The 22,197-nt window shown below is 36.3% G+C and overlaps 1 protein-coding gene across 2 annotated transcripts in view; it reads left to right on the top strand.

Moving 5' to 3' along the window:
* Nucleotides 1-10,185, top strand: part of TENT4A (terminal nucleotidyltransferase 4A) — a 49,766-nt gene extending 39,581 nt beyond the window's left edge. Inside the window, exons 9-12 of one of the 2 annotated variants that reach the window (XM_070747025.1) lie at nt 1,023-1,123; nt 1,483-1,649; nt 4,496-4,654; nt 7,069-10,185. In XM_070747025.1, coding sequence (XP_070603126.1) covers nt 1,023-1,123; nt 1,483-1,649; nt 4,496-4,654; nt 7,069-7,245 — 604 coding nt within the window. In that variant the 3' untranslated portion in view covers nt 7,246-10,185. Of the gene's footprint in view, nt 1-1,022; nt 1,124-1,482; nt 1,650-4,495; nt 4,655-7,065 lie in introns of both variants that reach the window. The other variant, XM_070747024.1, reaches the window with a different exon arrangement.
* The last annotated feature ends 12,012 nt before the right edge of the window (nt 10,186-22,197 follow it).

Here is a 22,197-nt window from a genome sequence, read left to right as displayed (position 1 = left end):
ATAAAAGTTAATACAAATGGCAAATGAATGAATGAATGAATGAATGAATGAAGAAAGCAAAAGAAGTAACTTCCTCCATTTCAGGAAGTAAAACAATTTTAATAGCTGTCACTGTCTCTAAATAAAACATAAATAAAACAGAATCTCTCTTCTCCCCATTGTTCATCTCTTATGTAAAGAAAACAAAACCATAATGCTATATTAATACATCTAAATAAGAACAAATAGATATTAACTATTTTCTTCTTTTAAACCTGGTCAAACAAGCAATCTTCCAACTCTTCCCTTATTTTCCACAAATATTCTTTGATCTGCTTCAAAAAAAGTTTTCTGCTTGTAGTTTGCTGCTCATATTATCATTATCATTATCATTATCATTATTTATTAGATTTGTATGCCGCCCCTCTCCGTAGACTCGGGGCGGCTCACAACAACAATAAAACAATGTATAACAAATCTAATAATTAAACGTAACTAAAACCCCCTTATTAAAAAGCAAAATCATACACACAAACATACCATGCATAAACTGTATAGGCCCCAGTAGTACCTTGCCAATCCAAGAAGTATTTGTCCAATATGCAAATAATAAAATAATCCCACAATTATATGTGATTAAGATATAAGGCACCACCAAGAAATGTGTACATAAAGGCTGTTTTGCAAATTTGAATTTGATGTAAATCCCAACTCACAGCCATCCTGCTCATAAGTCAACTATAAAAACGATGGTCTCCATGGTCTACTTGTGAGGAACTGCTGTGTGGAGTCATTTTGATAATGTTCTGGAAAGGTTACTTGAGTGGAATCTAGCATTAGGTAGTAATTACTCTTGCAAATGTGTTTTGCTAGCTAACAAAAGTTAGCAAGGAACTCACTCAACATGGCACATACAGGAAGTAAAATATTTTAAAAGTTTTTTTGTTTTTATGCAATCTATAGTGAAGTTCAGATTTTTTTAAAAAAAAATTTCACTATTCTCTCTTGATGTCTTGTCTTATCCTGGTCAACATCTCTTCTAGTACTTTAGGTAGAATTATTAAAGTGACAGAAGAAGTGATTGATTACAGAGCATGGATTAAAAAAACATGGGGAAACAAAGCTAACTTTTCACCTGACCTTGGTAAGTAAATATATTGATCCTACAAAATAAACCAGAGATTATTCTTATACTTTCCCTATTTTTATTTTCTTATCCCATATTTCAGTGCTATCTCACCCTACCTCAACATTTCCCCCAGTGCTTTGTTATGATTTGTTGACATAAACATGTGAATCCATGCCTGACAGGATATTTGATTCCTGATTTTAATTTATTGAAATTAATAAAATGCAAACTGTAGTTCATGTTAGGCCTAAACATCTTTGATACAATATCTGACTTCGTTTTGTTCAGTAAAACTAACAACACTCGAAACACAGCTATACTTGTTTTAAGGGAAAAGGAAATGTACTGACATATAAACTTATATGTGCCACCAGATGTTCAGCTGAAAGCGAGAGAATCAATATCTTCAGAGAGTGCAACCCAGAATAGAGATGCCGAATTGCTTTACAGCCAACCTTTGACTTTGTCATTTACTGATATGCAACAATTATCATCAGGTTCATCTGCCTCTTCCGTGTCGTCTCTTTCTGGAAGTGATGTTGTAAGTTTTATCTTTTTCTATTTAAGCTGCTGTTTATATACATGTAAAAGTTAATATCTGAATAAAATTACAAGCTATTTTATAAGATCACAAACACAATTATTACAAGGAGTACTGTAATATTCATATTATTGAAATATATATACAGATGAAACACAAAAAATTAGAATATCTTGCAAAAGTTCATTTATTTCAGTAGTGCAACTTAAAAGGTGAAACTAATATATGAGAGAGACTCATTACATGCAAAACAAGATAGTTCAAGCCGTAATTTGTCATAATTGTGATGATTATGGCATACAGCTCATGAAAACCCCAAATCCACAATCTCAGAAAATTACAACATTGTGAAAAGGTGCAATAGGTGTCCCACTCTAATCAGCTAATTAAGCCATAACACCTACAAAGGGTTCCTGAGCCTTTAAATGGTCTCTCAGTCTGGTTCAGTAGGAATCACAATCATGGAAAAGACTGCTGACCTGACAGTTGTGCAGCAAACCATTATCTATTAGGAGGGAAAGCCTCAGAAGGTAATTGCAAACAAAGTTGGATGTTCCCAAAGTGCTCTATCAAAACACATTAATAGAAAGTTATGTGGAAGGGAAAAGTGTGGAGGAAAAAGGTGCACCAGCAGCAGGGATGATTGCACCCTGGAGAAGATTGTCAGGAAAGGCCATTCAAAAGTTTTGGGGACTTTCACAAGGAGTGGACTGAGTCTGTGGTCAGTGCATCAAGAGCAACCACACACAGATGGATCGTGGGCATGGGCTTCAAATATTGTATTCCTCTTGTCAAGCCACTCCTGAACAACAAACAACATCAGAAGCGTTTTACTGGGCTAAAGAAAAACAGACCTAGTCTGTTGCTCAGAAGTCCAAAGTCCTCTTTTCTGATGAGGGCAATTTTTGCATCTGATTTGGAAACCAAGGACCCAGAGTCTGGAGGAAAAATGGAGAGACACACACTGCAAGATGCTTGAAGTCCAGTGTGAAGTTTTCACAGTTTCTCTTGATTTGGGGAGCCATGTCATCTGCTAGTGTTGGTCCACTGTGCTTCATTAAGTCCAGGCAACGCATCTGTCTACCAGGAGATTTTGGAGCATTTCATGCTTCCTTCCGCAGATGAACTTTATGGGGATGCTGACTTCATTTTCAAGCAGGACTTGGCACCTGCCCACACTGCCAAAAGCACCAAAATCTGGTTCAATGAGTATGGGATACTGTGCTTGATTGGCCCACAAACTCACCTGACCTGAACCCCATAGAGAATCTATGGAGCATTGCCAAGAGAAAGATGAGAGAGATGAGACACAACAACGCAGAAGAGCTGAAGGCCACTATTGAAGCATCCTGGTCTTCAATAACACCTCAGCAGTGCCACAGGCTGATAGCTTCCATGCCATGCCGCATTGAGGCAGTAATTGCTGCAAAAAGGACCCAAACCAAATTCTGAATACATATGCTTGCTTATACTTTTCAGAGGTCTAATATTGTTCTATGTGCAATCCTTGTTTTATCTATTGCATGTAATAATTCTAATTTTCTGAAGTTGTGGATTTGGGATTTCATGAGCTGTACTCCATAATCATCACAATTATGACAAATTACGGCTTGAACTTTCTTGCTTTGCATGTAATAAGTCTCTTTCATATATTAGTTTCACCTTGCATTACTGAAATAAATGTACTTTTGCACAATATTCTAATTTTTCAAGTTTCATATGTATGCATATGTGTGTGTGTGTGTGTATGTGTATATGTGTGTGTGTGTGTGTGTGTGTATGTGTATATCTGTGTATGCATATATGTATGTACAGATTAGGACTGCCCCCCCCCCCCCCTTGCCGTTCGCAAACTTCTGAAAACCCACCTATGTCGCCAGGCTTGGGGAAATTAACATACCCCTAGCTGTTCCATTTCATGTATGGTTTGTTTGGATTGTATGACAATTTTATAATGGTTTTTTTTAATAATTGTTTTTAATATTAGATTTGTATTTCTGTATTATTTGTTATGAGCCGCTCCGAGAGGGGCAGCATACAAGTCTAAATTATTATTATTATTATTATTATTATTATTATTATTATTATTATTATTATTAATTATTATTATGTATGTAACTTGTTTTTGTTGAATTTGAAAATTAAGGGAGATTAGGATAGGTCTATTTCAGCCTTGTTCTGGCCTCATCAGCTAGCCATACCCTCACTGGGATTTGAACTTGCAGCCTTTGCCTTGTAAGGCAGAGAATTAACCTCTAGGTTACAATATCTAATCCTTTCAGCTTTGTACCAGGGAAGGGTTATATATTTTTTGTGTTAAGTATTATATAATCTGTCTAGAAATGTAACAATTCATTACCATTAACAAATAATCAGAAAATTCCTCCGAAACCGTTGTCTTATTTAATGTAAACTTTTTAATGAATTTCTCAAAATAAAAATAGAGTATGTCAATTTAAAAAAACTTATTTTCATTAATTCTATTTTAGTCTTCTGTTTATGATTTTAGGCACATGTTAAATTGTTAGCCACAATTCTTTTCCGAAATGTTTTTTTTTAGTTTTTAAAAACATTTACATGTGTGGAAACAGTTACATAATAGGTCCTTAAAGAGAGATAGATACCACAGAAAACAAAGAAGCCTAGATAAATTGTGGTTTCTCCACAAATGATATCATAATGGAAGGTCATAAACAATTATTTTCTACAAATATGTTTTCACTGATCTTCCTTTAAAGAGATTATTTCTGTAACATGTTTAGTGCAAAATCATCCTGCTTTAAATGTGTCATCACAGATTCTTTATATATAAAATCCCATGTTTTCTCCTTTTATGTAACATTAAGGATTCTGATACTCCACCTTGCACAACTCCTCAGATATACCACTTCAGCCTGCAAGCACCATCTCCACTTACGGCTGTAATACATCCGGCATTAACTATGCCAAGTGGTAAAAATCAGTCTGTGCCTGCAAGAGCATTGATTATGGCCACGAATAATCAGGTATGTGAAACATTCTGTTTAATTTGCTCATGTAAGCATTTTGAAAATAATAAACGAAAACATTACCGAAGAGAAAAAACCCTACTGAGTTAGATTAAAAGATAGGAATTTGTAGTTGATTGAAATAAATAGAAACGAGCAATTCGAAGAAAAATTATTTTAAATCAGAATAGAAAACCCCAAAAATCTTGTTAGCTAGGGTAATTAACAAGCATTTTAAATATTTACCAGTTTACTGGAAATTTCAAGATCCCTAACTGATTTCATTTTTTCATTCTATTTTATTTTATTCAAAAGAAAGTTAAAATACAAAACTCATTTTTTAAAAAAATAAAAGACAAAAAATAAAAACCCAAAACAATCAAAACGCTAAAAATTTGTATCAAAAACAAAAAAACACAACACATCCCCCTAATTGAATATTGCTATACATTACTATAATATTGATTCCCAACCCCTGTAAAATATCCCCTCCCCCAATTTTAAAGCTAATAAATCTATTCACAAATTACTGACCTACCCTATATACTGTACTAACCCAGGGGCCTTCAAACTTGACAGCTTTAAGACCAGTGGACTTTAACTCCCAGAATTCTTCCTCCAGTCATGCTACTAGATGGGGCAAAAGGCAAAAACTGAGTCCTTTGAGATTGGGCGGCAGAGAAGTCAAATAAATGAATGAATGAATGAATGAATGAATGAATAAATAAATAAACAAACAAACAAACAAACAAATAAACAAACACATAAATAAACAAACAAACAATAAATAAATAAAAACACCCTCGTTTTTGTGAAAAAACATGCCATTTTCACCTCTTTTTTTGTTGGAAAAATGAAGTGGGCAAAGAATTTGGGAAGCCTGCAGAGAGCTTCTAGGGGATGGCAAAAAAGAGCAAAAATTGACTGTTTTTTCCTCAGGTTTTTTTTACAAAATGGGGGCATTTTTGCCTTCCTCCAATCTCCAAGAGCTCTCTGCAGGCTTCCCAGACCCTGTGTCCACCCCATTTTTGCAAAAAACAGCCTCCCCCCTTTTTTTTTTGCAAAAATGGGATGAAGGGGCAGGACTTCGGGAGATCAAAAATTGCTATATTTGGTGTATAAGATGCACTAACATTTTGACCCTCTTTTGAGGGGAGGAAGGTATGTCTTATACTCTGAAAAATATAGTAAACTCCAAATATTTCGTAAATTTAAAAAGTATCAAAACTCTGTGGTGAGAGTCCAATATTAATATAAATCAAATGAAAGCGCTTCACCATACAGAAATATGCTATGCTTCCTTACAGAGAGAACAAAGGTTACAAATGAAGGTAAATATATAAAGAACCAAAATGGATATTCAGAGCAACATAAATTAAAAAGTTTAAAAAAGGGGAAAAACAGAGTACAGCAAGTAGTTGAAATAAATCAGTATCCATTGGTCAACAGGTCAATTTTTAAGAGCAAAAAACAAAGTAAAACAATAAATTGAAAAAGTGAATGTTAAAAACCCAGGATATGCTGACAGGAAGATGGATTCTCCCAGTGACTTCCAATTGCTTTCAGAGGGAACTGGAATCTTCAAGATTCCCTAAATAGGTCTCTGATCATCCAAGACTCATGGGTCATTCCTAAATGTTTCCATTCAAATTCAGGAAGCAGCACTGCCAGAGAACCAGCTTTGGCAGCAAAAACAGGAGATTTTTGGTAAGAGAGAAAAAAACTCTTACTGTTCAACAGCCAGATTCCCAAATTCTTTGCCCACTTCATTTTTGGAACAAAAAAAGAGGTGAAAAATGGCATGTTTTTTTCACAAAAACGAGGGTGTTTTTTATTTATTTATTTATTATTTATTTATTTATTTATTTATTTATTTATTTGACTTCTCTGCCACCCAATCTCAAAGGACTCAGTTTTTGCCTTTTTGCCCCATCTAGCATGACTGGAGGAAGAATTCTGGGAGTTAAAGCCCACTGGTCTTAAAGCTGTCAATCACCAGTATTCGTAGATGATTTTAGATCAAGTGAAAGTTTCTCTAATAAAAATGTTAGATTTGCCAGATACCTCTAAAAATACATTTAAGCTAAGAATGGTTGAAAAATGAAACATTTTGTAAATTACTCTCATCTATCTTCTCTCCTAAAAATTTCTTTTGCAACGCAGTAGATGAGAAACGATCCTTTAAAATTCAGAAAGAGCAGAACTAATACCTTCTTTGATTGGCTCTTCTGGTGAAATTTTTTTGAAGTAATTTAGTGCTATTTTAATTTTTCTGAATGCAGCTTTCCTTCAATTTTGATTGTAGACATCTGAATGCTTTATTGCTTTTTCATAAATTCATTATTTAAGGACTGCATGAGACAACAATGAAACATTGGCAATAATATAAAATAGTTGGCAATAATATTAAATATTTCCTTTGTTTTCAGCAGCACAATGGAGTGAAGTTTACTGTGAAAGGAGCTCATAATCAAAGCAGTGGATACAATTCTGCCAGTAATGGAGCTGTAAGGCAGCCAGTTAGCAACAGAGGTCATCACCAACATAACCGTAATATTTGGAGGAGAAAGAAGTACAGGGACAGTTTGCCTATTAGCCTTAGCAGATAATGGCCAACTTCAGAGTCCTCTTTAGACTAAAGCAGTGTGTATGATACTGCTCTGGGAGGATTTGAGACCAGCACTGAGTACATCTGTCTGTGGATGTTGCCAAATATCTGCATCCAATGTTTGCATGTTTCGTGTGTGGTGGTGGAGTCCATCTTAAAAGAAATAATTGTGCTTATCGTGAAGCCTTATTAACTGTGGAAGTTTGTCTTCTGCCTATCCATGATTTTTGCAGTGCTGAAACAGCTCTGGTAAGATTATTGGGAGGACCATAAATGCTGTGGCACTTTGCTGTAGCTGCATATGTTCATAATGGGTTATTTTGTTTTCTTGGAAGGATAATGGGTTGCTTGAATGTTACTTTCCATTACAGAACTTTCTTTGTGGCATTGTTCACCCCATTCCTTCTAAAAATGGTTTTGTTGCCTTACTCACATCAAACATAACGTGCAATAACTTGGAATGTTTTAATCATGAAAATATTTATGAAACTGAGGGTGTGCACATATGCACACACATCTGTTTATGTCTGTGTGTGTGTGTGTGTGTGTGACAGAGAGAAACATTTTCTTTCTTTTTTTACAGATCCTTTCCCAAGTTGCATTTTCTAAGTTGGGTTCATGCTTCTGGTGGATTAGCTAAGCAATCAATTTTAACACATCAAGCTAATAATATTGGAAGATCCCTGATTTGTAGAAGAATGGTTGATCTGGTTTAAATATTTATGATAATGATTGAGTTAAAAGCAAGGGTAAAATGGTCCTGGTTCATTTGTGCCTGTCGGTTGTCGGAGAGCCAGCCACAAAGGGAACGTGAGGCTCCGCCCAGACGCCCAGAAACTGCCATTTGAGTTCTTTTACACAGTATGCTTTACGCATGCGCAAAGGATAAAAGAGCCCGAATGGTGGAATCTGGGCAGGTGGGCGGAGCCTTATGCTGCCTTTGCAATTGGCTCTCCAGCGACCAACAGGCACAAGCGAACCAGGAGCATTTCACCCCTGGTTAAAAGGCATTTTGACTAGTTACCTTACTAGTCTGGCATGTGATACTAAATTCAGTCTTATGAGATAAAATGGCATTTAACACTGTTACAAAGCTCGTGTTTATTTTAGTGTGAATCTTCAATGTATTTTCTATAGCTGGACAAAAATTACTATTACAAATCAAGTTTGGGATACACACACATACATACACACACACACACACACACACACACACACACACAGTAAAGAGTCAGGGATATATGTGTGCTTGTGTGTGTGTATGTAATGTGTGTGTGGTGTGTGTGTGTGTGTGTGTGTGTGTGGTGTGTGTGTGTTTATATATCTCCCTGACCCTTAACTGCAAATTAGACACCAGTTCATCAATTTTATTTATCTTCTGATTGCTTGGGCCATTGTTAAATAAAGCATCCAACTTGAAGAATGTGGAGAAAGGAATGTGTAGTGATTCCATTCAGGAATCTGATTAGCAGCCTGCATTAGTTCTGTTGAGAGCAGCTACCTAAAATTTATCTTCTGGCTTCTCTATGCATTCTGAAGTGTTAGTCTCTTGTTTTGTAAAGACACAGCCCACACAATGGTATTGAGATAATCTGTATAGCAGATAATCTGTTTGGCAAGCAACTGTTTTAAAGACGCATACAGATATACTATGCAAGTGTGTATCATCTTGGCAGCATATTTGCTTTATTTTAAGGCCCCAAATTGTGTATACAGCCTATCCTGCATTTAAAAAGTACCATGTTTCTTGCTATCACTTAATCAATCTTGTTTTTGCTTTCCCCCTCCTCTGTTGAAATACAAGTTGTTAAAATTTGGAAAGCACTGTGTTTGATCATTCTGCTTAAAGGAATGCTGTCTTAACATTTTAAATTGTACATGGAATTTTCTTAAGCAGCGAATATTTGACACAGAATGGTTAGAAGCTGATGTAGCATATGCTAGAGAATTTTTTTCAAAACAAATGCAAGGCCTTTGAATATCATGAGAGAAAAGATTGCAACATTCCAAAGAAGAGTAGCACATATTTTGACTACAATTCATCTTGATCTACTGTTATCTTTTAAATTGATTGTAAGATAATCAGAAAGACAGGCATAAAATACAAGGTTTATTATACTAGCCAGGATCTGTTTGGAAAGATATATGAAGTATGCAAATTTAAGGGAAATATGAATGTGAAAGTTACTGAGAATGTACACTATGGTTGTTTATTTCTACCCGCAAGTTGCCCTGTCATACTCCTTATCACAGATTGTATATTATTTCCTCTAGAAATAACTCTTGAACCTTAATACTACGTTCTAGATATACACGGGTTTTTATGTCCCAACCCCATACTGAAGGTCCTTATCTATACTACCCATCTTTTAAAAAAACCTTCTCCCCCAAATTCCTTCTTTCTCCAAAGCAACATTTCATAATATTATCAACCTCTGATTGTTAATACTTCAGGAAAACTGTAATTGGATGACAAATAAAGAGTAAATAGATTGTGAATTGCCAAAACTTCACCTCTGCTTGATAGTGGAATCAGTTTTTTTTTTTTTGATAATTTTTCAAACCTTATAAAAGGCTCGTAGTAGAATTTGGTATAGGAAGGGATCTAAACTTGAATAAACCATTCAAGGGCTGATTATAAACCTATAATCATTCTACATGCTAGCAATATTGACTATGAATCTATATTATTGAAATATCGATGTTCTAAATAGTTCCATTTAAAAAGCAGGATAGACTTAAGTAGATATCATGTCCCATTCAGTCATGATTAACCATAAATTGCACTGGCTATCATGCTGGTTACGTTCTATGCCTCGGTGGATGACTGCTAAAATATCATGTTCATTTTTGTGTGTAATAACAATGTGGGAAGCTAAAATACATATTTTTATGTGAAGTTTTGTATTCTTTGATTTTTAATAAATTTTCAAGGCAGGTATGTCCATGGTGTAATGTAGCATTCTTCATCTGTCATTGTGATCTTTTTATTTTCATTCTGTTATCACAATTCTGTTTTATAATCAATACAAAGTTCCATTTGATCCAGTATTTCATGTATTAGAGTGTCTAACCAAATCATACTAAGACATTTATAAAAAGATCACGAGAGATAGCTACCCCTTTCAGTGGTCCGAGAGAGATTGTCTTTGAATCTGGATTGAGGTAGGGCAATCCTGATGTTACTTCAGGACAATTTCCTTGAGAGTAAACCTCCACAAGGTTTTCTTTCAGATTTTGGTAGCAATTTTTATACAGTAACATTGGGGCTACAACTATCACATCGAAAAACAATGAACTATGTCAGCAGTGTATTGAAATTATTTTGGAAATATTAAAGCAAAGTTGCAAAATATATGTTGCAAAACGTGTATGCGTGAGTGAATAAATCTTTCAGATTTCAGTTAATGAAATACTTCTCTACACTTGGCTAGATTTTCAAGGGACATGAACTACATTTTCTCTTTTATTGATGTATAGTTTGTTAAAGTATGCTAAGCAGTAATTTTAATACTATTTTAACTGCTCTCAGAAATGCTCAGTTTTCATACCTGTGGTATTTAAACAACAGTCATACTTTATGTACATGACTAGCTGCATGCTTTTTGTGGGAAAATCTTGTTTTTTAAATTTTTTGACATTAAAATAATGTCTCACTTACTGATCACTCATTCAGTAACTATTCAAAGTTATGGTACATGATGAATAAAGTGACCACTTGTCTATGAAATTATGGCTATTGCAGGGTGCCAACAGTCACATGAACACAATTTGAACACTTGGCAACCAGCATGCATTTACAATGGTTGCAGCATCCTGAAGCTAGGTGATTCCATCTTCACAGCCACTTTTAACCACAAAATCAATGGGGAAGCTGACAGAAAGTTACAAGTCATGATCATGTGATGATCCACTGAACAATTGCATTTTTTTTTTTTTTGCAATGAAGTTATGGATTCTTGTTTTTTCCCTCTCGGTCAGTAATTGAGAACTACCTATGCGGCCAATTATCGCAATAAAGTTTATTCCTATTAAAAAACACAATACAGTACTTGCCTAAAGAAATGTACAATTACCTACCTTTAGCATACTGTATATTATAATATTTTAAAGAAAGATTTAAGTTACCTTATTTCGGATAAATACATTTAAGTACAAATGTAGCATATTAATGTTAATGCATAAGGGAAAAAATTAAAATTCTATAGCTCATAATTTTTTTAAAGAACAAAGAAAATAATACGTGAGGCTTTGATGGTCTGGAACTCTTCAGCGCACACAGTGTAACAAAAAGAGGGAGTGGCAATGAAAGAAGAAAGTCCAAAAGTATTCCAGAGTTTAGGTTTAAGAATAAGGATAACCGGTGCCAGCTTTCACTTAGTATAGCAACCATATTCTTTATCCTTCATGCTTTCTGAGCGTCACCATTGTATAAAAAGTACTTTTAGAATTTAAGTAGAAGTATCTTCAACTTGCGATCATTGGTTTAGTGACACTGCAAAGTTACAAAAGCCCTGAAAAAAGTGACAACTGTTTTTCGCACATACAACTTATCACAGCAATCCTCGTGGTCATGTAATCAAAATTCAGGTGGTTGGCAAACAGCATGTATTTATTTATTAGATTCATTTATTTTATTTATTAGATTTGTATGCTGCCTCTCTCCGTAGACTCGGGGCGGCTCACAACAATAACAAAGACAATGTAAGAACAAATCTAATAATTTAAAAAACACTAAAAACCCCATTATTAAAAGCAAGCATACACACAAACATACCATGTATAAACTGTATAGGCCCAGGGGAGATGTCTCAGTCCCCCCATGCCTGATGGCAGAGATGGGTCTTAAGAACTTTACGAAAGGTATTGCAGAGTCCCCAGGTCAGGTGATAACCATTTGCGATCTTCCTAGCCATTTTCCAATAAAGCCAATGGGGAAAAGCCAGATTTGCTTAATGACGGATTCATTTAACTGAAATAATTTACTTAACTCTGGCAAAAAAAGGTTATAAAATTGGATATGACTCACTTAACTGCCTTGCCTAGCATCAGAAATTCTGGTCCCAACAACCAGTTAGATCAAGGACTATCTCTATATAATAATTTTGTGTGAGCAATTAAAATTAAGAAATTATGCAAATGGGTATTAATTCTTAATCACTATGGTTGCTGGGAAAATTCCCCAAATTTTTAGCTTTGATGCTAACAAATGGGTTCATTTTCATATGTGTTAGTATATCACACAAAATTGTCCATGAAGTTACCAAGATTCAAGGCAGACTTGAAAGAAGGCATGCACACAGCGAGTGCACACACACAGCACAGATAGAGACAGACTTATTACATAACATTTCAGCCCATATCAGGTTTACAGACAGCTGTGGCAAGAGAATTATACTACAGTTGCTTTACTTGAGATTCCAGTCTCTTATTATCGTACCACTGTCACTATTCTATTATGGATTGCTTCTTAGGCAAATGTGCAATCTTTTGGATTTGGGGTGGGGGAGAAAGTCTTAGGAATGGATTTCATATAATTATATAGTACATGTGAATTACAATTGGTTTAAATCCATTTTGTGTATATTCACTAATTAATGAGAAGAAAGGAAATTATAGAACATGACTTTTAACAAAAAAAAATGGTCAAATGCGAAATGTTTACAAGGATTTTAAAGATATCCTTGCTCTTTTTGGTCTTGCAACAGACAGAGGGCAGTCTTGCATTAGATTTCCTTTCTTGCTAAAATATAAAATTGCACTGCTCTCCCAATCTGTTCATTTTTGCATGTTTGTTCTTCATGTTGCTTTTTTAAAAAAAGTTTCTCTGACTCCGAATCCAATTCAAATAACCTGTAAAATGGTTTTGGTTTTAAATCACATAATAAATTTCAAGAAATAAACATGCTGAATACGGACAGCATACAAATAAAATGCAGACATGCTGAGAGACAATCTTTTGTTATTTTATTAGATTTTTATTCTTCCTTTATGACTTGTGGTAAGCAAGCCTAATGCCCCCTTCTCTTATTTTCTCCATAGAAATTGAAATGAATCAAACTTTTCCCCCCAAACCAAGGCTGAGGGCAGTCCTATGAATGGAGGAAAGAGGGTCAAAAAGTTAAAATCGATGATCTTGCCATCTTGACTTTATGAACCCTTCCTGAGGAACCCTTTGACTTTTTTAAAAAAAATTGACACACATACACACACACACACACTCCTCCTGTAGTAGTGGGTTTCTACCGGTGCGGTCCAGAGTGCTTCACCAGTCGGAGCCCATTGATGATGTAATTTTCAGCGATCTCCGCCCCCCCCCCCCGGTGTCTTCTGAGAAAGGAGTCTCTGACCTGAGGTTTGCATGGGGGGAAATCGGCAAAATTACATCATCAGTGGGTTCTTACAAGTGCGGTGCTCTGGACTGCTCCGGTAGGAACCCACCACTGCCTCCTCCCCCCTCCCGCAGCAGAATAGATAGGAATGATCAAATAATGGTACTTGGGTCCACGGTGATTTGGTTCATTAATTCCAAATAAAGTGAGAAAACCTTACAGGGCAAAATGAGGGAAATGTGCTATATCTCCACAGCTAAAGCTCATTTTCTCTCCCCTGCAAAGCAACCACTAAGGCAATTCTTTATTCCTGGTTACCCACTTTCTGTCGATACCGCAGCTCTTCCCATTTGTTTTGCTTGGAGCAGCCACCTTCCCAGTTATGGTTCAAATGAATGCCATTGCAAGTTGCATGTGATGCTTGTTTGAAAAGGCCTTAAAACAATAATACTTGTTCAAACAGGAAACTTTGGTTTGTCCTTGCAGGCTCTAAGTTCCTTAAGTGTAGAAACCAGTTGAGAAACTTTAAGAATCCTAATTATGTCAGCAGGGCAGAATCCCCCCCCCCTAAAAGTACCTTTAGGAATAACAATGACTGTGCTGACAGAGCCACTATATTCAGAATGGCTCTCCTTCTCAGAGAATGGTGAGTGTGTTTGTTATTCTTATGGCCGTAATGCAGGGGTAGGCAAGGTTGTCTCTTCTATGACGTGTGGACTTCAACTCCCAGAATTCCTGAGCTACCATGATTGGCTCAGGAATTCTGGAAGTCGAAGTCCACAAGTTGTAGAAGAGCCAACTTTGCCTACCCCTGCCCTAATGTAACCCGCATGCTCTTAATCATGTTTGTTTGGATTCATGATTCAAGATTCTCCAATGACTATGCATCACTTCTAGAATTTAAATTTTGAAACCCCTCAGAAAAGCAAGGGACCCCCCTGGATTGATACATAGTGAGAAGCTCTTGCGAACTACGGGCAGAACTCAAGAGCCGCTATGAACTTGGTGAAACAAACCTTTACGTAGATTACCGCACAGAATGCATCAAACACAAAATCCATAATCCTCCCTATATCTTCCGGTCTAACTTCTTCCAACCTACTATCTCACAACATCAAACTGACACCTGCCAGACCACCATCCCACAACAACAAATGGACATCCCTACCACCTGAAACAAAGAATAGGAAAGCGTGCCCCTTACTTCCTCTAACCACCCCAAAAACAATCCCCAACACAAGACCAATGTCAAATGTAAACTATTAAATGCTAGAAGTTTAGTCATCAAGATGTCTGAATTCTTCCTTCTACTTGACACCTCCAACTTCGATATAATTTTTATATGCGAAACATGGCTAAATGCTTCCTACCCAGACTCCATTATCGCATCAAAAAACTACCATGTTTTCCACTCAGACCATGAATCCCGCATAGGAGGTGGAGTAGTTATATTCTGCAAAAAATTGCTGAACCTAAAAATCCTCAAAGTTGCACAGAATTTGTCGGTACCTGAAACTATTGTCTGTGATTTATCCCTAAATACCACAATTCGCTTCTTACTCTGCTACAGAGCCCCGAACTACGACTTCGAACATGCTAACAAATTATCCACATTACTAATGTGGGCAACCAACTGCCCATACCCCATTATCTTCCTCGGAGACCTCAACCTACCACACATTAACTGGTCCTTAAATGAATGCAGCACGGAACCCATCCATTCTACTATATATAATACCGTCACCTATCTGGGACTCGACCAACTAGTAATTAACAATACCAGACTTGATAACTGTCTGGATCTCATCTTCTGCAATAGCAAAAGTGCAATATATGGCTTACAGAACCATTTTCCAACAGTGACCACAGCATGATAAACTTCAGTCTCAACCTAAGCCACACTATGACCCACCAAAATAATACAACACCAAAATTCAATTTCAAAAAAGCGAACTACGAACTCATTGAAGTCCACCTCTCAACATTAAACTGGAAAACACTATTCTCTGAATGCTACACTGCTGATGACATCTACAACACATTCCTACTCGAAATGAAAATTATCATCAGACTTCATGTACCTCTAACATGTACCATAAACCAAAAAAATAACCTCCCCATCTTAATAAGAAAATTACAAACAAGAAAAAAATCTCTCTGGAGCAAAAACAAAAAAGGACAAGTTTCCAACTTCAAAAGGCGATATAAAAGCATTTGCAATCAAATAAAAGCAGAATGCCTTACCTACTACAGCAAACAAGAGGAAAACCTCCTACTCACCAAATCTAATAGAGCTTTCTACAACTTTGTCAACAATAAACTCAAAGACTCTATTTATTTATTTATTTTATTTATTAGATTTGTATGCCGCCCCTCTCCGCAGACTCGGGGCAGCTAGACCTATCCCACTTCTCAAAGGACCCAACAACAAAGAATACCATGATGATTCATCCAAAGCCAACCTCAACTCTTTCTCTGGCTCTGTCTTTGTTAACAGTAATGGCTTATCCCCCAATTTCATCAATCACACCTCAAACTCCCTCAGTGACCTAACCCAAGTAGACTTCACTGAAGACCGAGTTGAAAAAGCATTATGTGACCTAAAACCTTCTCTATCAGTCGGGCCAGATGGTCTATGTGCTTACTTCCTATAAAAGCTCTCTTCTGCCATAGATGAACCACTAAGCATAATTTTAGAAAAATCCTTCAGAACCAGCACACTTCCTAAGCTATGGTCGAAAGCAATGGTCATCCCCATCTTTAAAAAAGGAGACCCCTCTCTTGTCGTTAACTACAGACCAATTTCACTATGTTGCATCCCATGCAAAGTCATGGAATCAATTATAAAAAAATCAATTACTCTCCATCTAAAAACTAATAATTTGCTCTCTAACAAACAATTTGGTTTCAGAAAAAAACTATCCTGCAACCTGCAACTCCTCCACTGCAAAAATATATGGACAACTCATCTAGATCAAGGGAAATCTATAGACGCAATTTATATTGACTTCTGCAAAGCCTTTGATTCAGTGGTCCATGACAAACTACTCCTAAAACTCAAATCCTATGGCATCTCAGAATCCTTCCACAGCTGGATTCAGCATCCCTGTCAAACAGACAACAAGTGGTCAAAATAGGATGCACCATATCCACCTCCCGTCCCAGTTAAAAGCGGTGTTCTCCAAGGTAGTGTACAATGCTCTTCATTCTCTACATCAATGACCTTTGCGATTACATCACAAGCAACTGTATCCTCTTCGCCGACGATGTAAAAAAACTTTTCAACATCACCGATAACACAACTACTCTCCAAAAAGACCTGAACTATGTTTCTGAGTGGTCTAACACATGGCAACTCCAAATCTCAATTAGAAAATGCTCTGTCCTACACATTGGGAAAAAGAATCTGAACTCCAAATACGAACTGAATAATCAAATTATCACAGATAACCCCCACTCGATTAAAGACTTCGGTATACTAATAACAAAATATTTTAGTGCCAAAGCCCACTGCAATAACATAGCCAAGAAGGCTTCAAGAGTTGTAAACCTAATCCTACGTAGCTTCTGCTCTTGCAATCTCACACTACTTACCAGAGCTTACAAAACTTTTGCCAGACCCATCCTCGAATACAGCTCATCTGTTTGGAACCCATTTCGCATCTCAGACATTAACACCCTTGAAAATGTCCAAAGATACTTCACCAGAAGACCCCTTCACTCCTCCACTCAAAACAGAATACTCTACGAGACTAGACTTTCAATGCTGGGCCTAGAAAGCCTAGAACTAAGACGCCTTAAACAAGATCTAAGTATTACCCACAAGATCATATGCTGCAATGTCCTGCCTGTCGGTGACTACTTCAGCTTCAACCACAACAACACAAGAGCACACAACAGATTTAAACTTAATATTAACCACTCCAAACTTGACTGTAAAAAATATGACTTCAGTAACCGAGTTGTCGAAGTGTGGAACTCATTACCAGACTCCATAGTGTCATCCCCAAACCCCCAACACTTTACCCTTAGATTATCTACGGTTGACCTATCCAGATTCCTAAGAGGTCAGTAAGGGGCGAGTACAAGTGCACTAGAGTGCCTTCCGTCCCCTGTCCTATTGCTCTCCTATATCTCCTATACCTTTCTTCTATTCCTATATCTCTTCTTCTATTCTTTCATTGATATGTTCTATTAGTATATCTTCTTTTCTGTTCTTTCTTAGATATATTTTACTATGAGTATCTCCTCTATAACGTTCATCATGTATTTTACTATGTGTGTGTGTGTGTGTGTGTGTGTGTGTGTGTATATATATATATATATATATATATATATATATATATATATATACCCACTAAAACCCTCATTGTGTATTGAACAAAATAAATAAATTAAATAAATAAATAAAATCTGATCTGTTGAATCCGGAGAAAGTGGGCAGTAAGTAAGTAAATAGGCTCGCTAGTAAGAGAACTAATTTATTGAAGGAACAGCAGAACAGTACAGACAACATTGGAACTTGAAGAAACCACATGGCCCTTGTCATATGTCAATTATCAGAAGTCACTCTGTCCTCTATTGGATCCTCAAGGATCCAATATATTATTATTATTATTATTATTATTATTATTATTATTATTATTTATTTATTTATTTTATTTATTTATTTATTATTTGGATTTGTATGCCGCCCCTCTCCGAAGACTCGGGGCGGCTCACAACAAGTGAAAAACAATCCAATACAATCCAATTAATTAAAATATTACAAGTTTAAGAGAATCCCCAATACTAACATACACACATACAAGCATACCATATATAACTTCAACGTGCCCAGGGGGAGATATTTAGTTTCCCCATGCCTGACGGCAAAGGTGGGTTTTGAGGAGTTTACGGAAGGCAGGAAGAGTAGGGGCAGTTCTGATCTCCGGGGGGAGTTGGTTCCAGAGGGCCGGTGCCGCCACAGAGAAGGCTCTCCCCCTGGGGCCCGCCAACCGGCATTGTTTAGTTGACGGGACCCGGAGGAGGCCCACTCTGTGGGACCGAATCGGTCGCTGGGATTCGTGCGGCAGAAGGCGGTCTCGGAGATATTCTGGTCCAGTGCCATGAAGGGCTTTAAAGGTCATAACCAACACTTTGAATTGTGACCGGAAACTGATCGGCAGCCAATGCAGACTGCGGAGTGATGGTGAAACATGGGCATACCTGGGTAAGCCCATGACTGCTCTCGCAGCTGCATTCTGCACGATCTGAAGTTTCCGAACACTTTTCAAAGGTAGCCCCATGTAGAGAGCATTACAGTAGTCGAACCTCGAGGTGATGAGGGCATGAGTGACTGTGAGTAATGAGTCCCGGTCCAGATAGGGCCGCAACTGGTGCACCAGGCGAACCTGGGCAAACGCCCCCCTCGCCACAGCCGAAAGGTGGTTCTCTAATGTCAGCTGTGGATCGAGGAGGACGCCCAAGTTGCGGACCCTCTCTGAGGGGGTCAATGATTCCCCCCCCAGGGTAATGGACGGACAGATGGGATTGTCCTTGGGAGGCAAAACCCACAGCCACTCCGTCTTATCCGGGTTGAGCTTGAGTCTATTATTATTATTATTGTTTTATTAGATTTGTATGCCGCCCCTCTCCGAGGACTTCTCTCCAAGAAATTGTCCAGTATTTTGTTTCCAGTAGGCATAAGATTAGCCAGCTGCTCAACAGTTGATGTTAAAAAGTATTCTGCCTTATGTATAATTATGTATAATTTATGATAGCCATTCAGTAGTATGGAATAACTACTTGTTATCCTGGTTCATACTCAGCCTTGACTTCCTGTGACCTCAGATAATGTAGGACAATTAGATCTCTATCACAGTTACTACTACAGAGCCAGGCATCATCTATTCTGTACCAATGCATTCAGTTTTTCCTCTCTAATTGTGGGTCCTTAACTTTTCTCGCTACTGAATCTGCTTTCCTAAAGAATTATTTTATATCCTGTATTCCAGAATGAGAAATAAGGGAACCAAGTGTAGATTTCTTAATCTCTTTTGTAAGTTATATTTTCATCTTTTCTCCTCAAACATTTCTTAAGATTAAATATTGTTTTCAATACACCTATAGATCAGTGTTTTATATTTATTTATATTTATTTATTTTATATAAATATATTTTATATATACATATATATTTATAGATCAATGATCTATACAGCAGTTCCTTTCCTCCCTTTTCAACAATATTTTCTTTTTCCCAATATTTTGGCACTTCATCAGTTTTTCTGTGTTTCTCAGAGATAACATATTAAGGTTTGCGCTAGAATCGCTCAATAGCTTAAAGTGGCCCTGGAGATTTCAAATCATTCCAAGCATAAAGGTATTTGCTGATAATATTTCAGTCAATTTCAAGCTTCATTCTTGCTTTTCACAATTTCCTGATGAAAACACATACTTTTTTGTTGACAAAAAATGAACCAAAAGAGTAGCCATGGATTTCTCCCTTTTCTTGGTTATCTACTGTTTTGTCAACCTCATGGAGAATTTGGTATATTGATTATTTTCTTTTAAACACATCTAAACCAATGCAAATTTTACTATTCTTATCAGTTTTCACTAACTTCTGTGCTTTCTGACAAGCAGAGAACTTCAAAAAGCTGCAAAAATCTAAACAATAACTAAATAGGAGTGAAGGACTGAAGGAAGGAGAGAGAGGGAGGAGAGAGAGACTGCTGCTATCTAGTTGTCTAATTTTTCACACTTTAGATTGGAAAGCCCTTATTTCCACTTCCTCAGTTAAAAGTTCTTTTCTACTTTTCCTATTCTCCATAGGAGAAAGTTGTCCAGAAGACAATGATAATTTCTTGGAGAGGCCATACTCTTTGTATTTCAGACCCAGATTTGCACATTAGATTTGCAGGTCTGGTAGTTGATAAGAAATAAGATTATGTCTAGGTCAAAAAGTGGAATGGTGGGAATACCTTCAGATTCAAACTAAATTTAACAAAGACAAAAAAAAATCCGGGATAAGCAAAAATGCCCTGCTAGATAAGCTATGTACTGGCCCTCAAGATAAGCTAATCAAAATTTTTTACTGCTACTTAAATTACAATGAATTGGACAACTTTAGCACAAAAATTAATGTCAAGAAATGGAATCTGGACCTTAAAAATGAGATTAAAGAGGAGGAATGGCAAATACTCTGGACTAGGAACTATAAATTGACTATTGCCACTTCCTATAAAGAAAACTTGGTCAAAATGTTTTACCGATGGCATATTACCCCAATTAAGCTAACCAAATTAAATAACAAACTTTCTCCAAATTGTTGGAAATGTCAACAAGAATTGGGCACCTATTTCCACCTATGGTGGCAATGTACTAAAGCTAAATTATATTGGAATAAGATTGGAATTTGGATCGATGAAATATTAAATCTATCACTAGACAAAACTCCTGAATGTTTTTTATTAGGTATAATCAGACAAAATCTATTGAAACCTCAAGTACACTTAATCATTCACTTAACAACGGCAGCAAGACTAACCTATGCGCAGTGGTGGAAAAATGATGATTTACCCCCAAATGAAGTAATAATTAAAAAAATATTATACTGCGCAGAAATGTCGAAACTGACTTTACTAGTGAGAAATGAATCGTTGGCTACGTTCAATAATTGTTGGGACCCTTTTTATAATTGGCTAGGAAGCAAAAGCGAGAACAACAGGCTACAAGATTGAAATGTCAGACATAACCTTGAACTGTTACAAATCTGGTATAAAGTAACCTATTATCTTATATAATAACATGAGACTTTATATATATATATTTAAATATGAATTTTATTATTATTTGTTAACTTCTCTGCAATGTGTTTATTTCAACTCTGGCATTTAACATTTTAGATAAAATATTCGAAACATGGTAATGAGCAAATATAATTGGATCTAATTTTCGTTTTCAACACAACTCCCCTGTATATTCGCCGATACTTTTATTTTTACTTCCTGTTTGGTTTTTGTTTGTTTGCTTTGATTTTTCCTTTTTTTTTCGTACTGTGTGTTTTATGTTTTGTATTATACGATGTACATGTTTCAATTTTAATAATAAAACTTTATTTAAAAAAAGAAAAAAACAAATAAGATTATGCAGAAGTTCTGTCTGAAGTTGATCCCAGTGTATTCAGATACTGTATTTTGGAACAGATTTCTAACTCAGCCCTTTAAAATCAAATTCTTTTAGAAAGGACCAATGTTCACCTATTTTTCTAGAATTCTGGCATATCACCAAAGATTGTGGCAGTGGTGACAAAAAATGGAGGGGGGAGCTTTCATTATTTATTTAAAGCCTCATCCTGGATTGAGAGTTAAATCCAATGAATAATAGTGGCGCTCTTGTTATTGTTCTATTATTGGTCACTTTGGAAATGGGAAAATGTCTTGGAAGATGAATGATTACTTTCCCCTTTAACTGCATTTATAATCGTACAGTATTTCATAAATTATGAGTTCTATAAATAAGCCTAATCTATATCTGTCCTAATTGTGTATCATAGGGCATGTTGTGAAATATGTAAATCAATGGCTTGGGAGCTGAAACATCTGCTAGTTCCAGATACGGACTGACAAGAAAAATAGA

Source organism: Erythrolamprus reginae, chromosome 3, assembly GCF_031021105.1.
Source record: "Erythrolamprus reginae isolate rEryReg1 chromosome 3, rEryReg1.hap1, whole genome shotgun sequence".
NCBI classification, from domain to species: Eukaryota; Metazoa; Chordata; class Lepidosauria; order Squamata; family Dipsadidae; genus Erythrolamprus; species Erythrolamprus reginae.
Note: the sequence above shows the minus strand (reverse complement) of the source record. Positions and strands in the feature narration are given on the sequence as shown.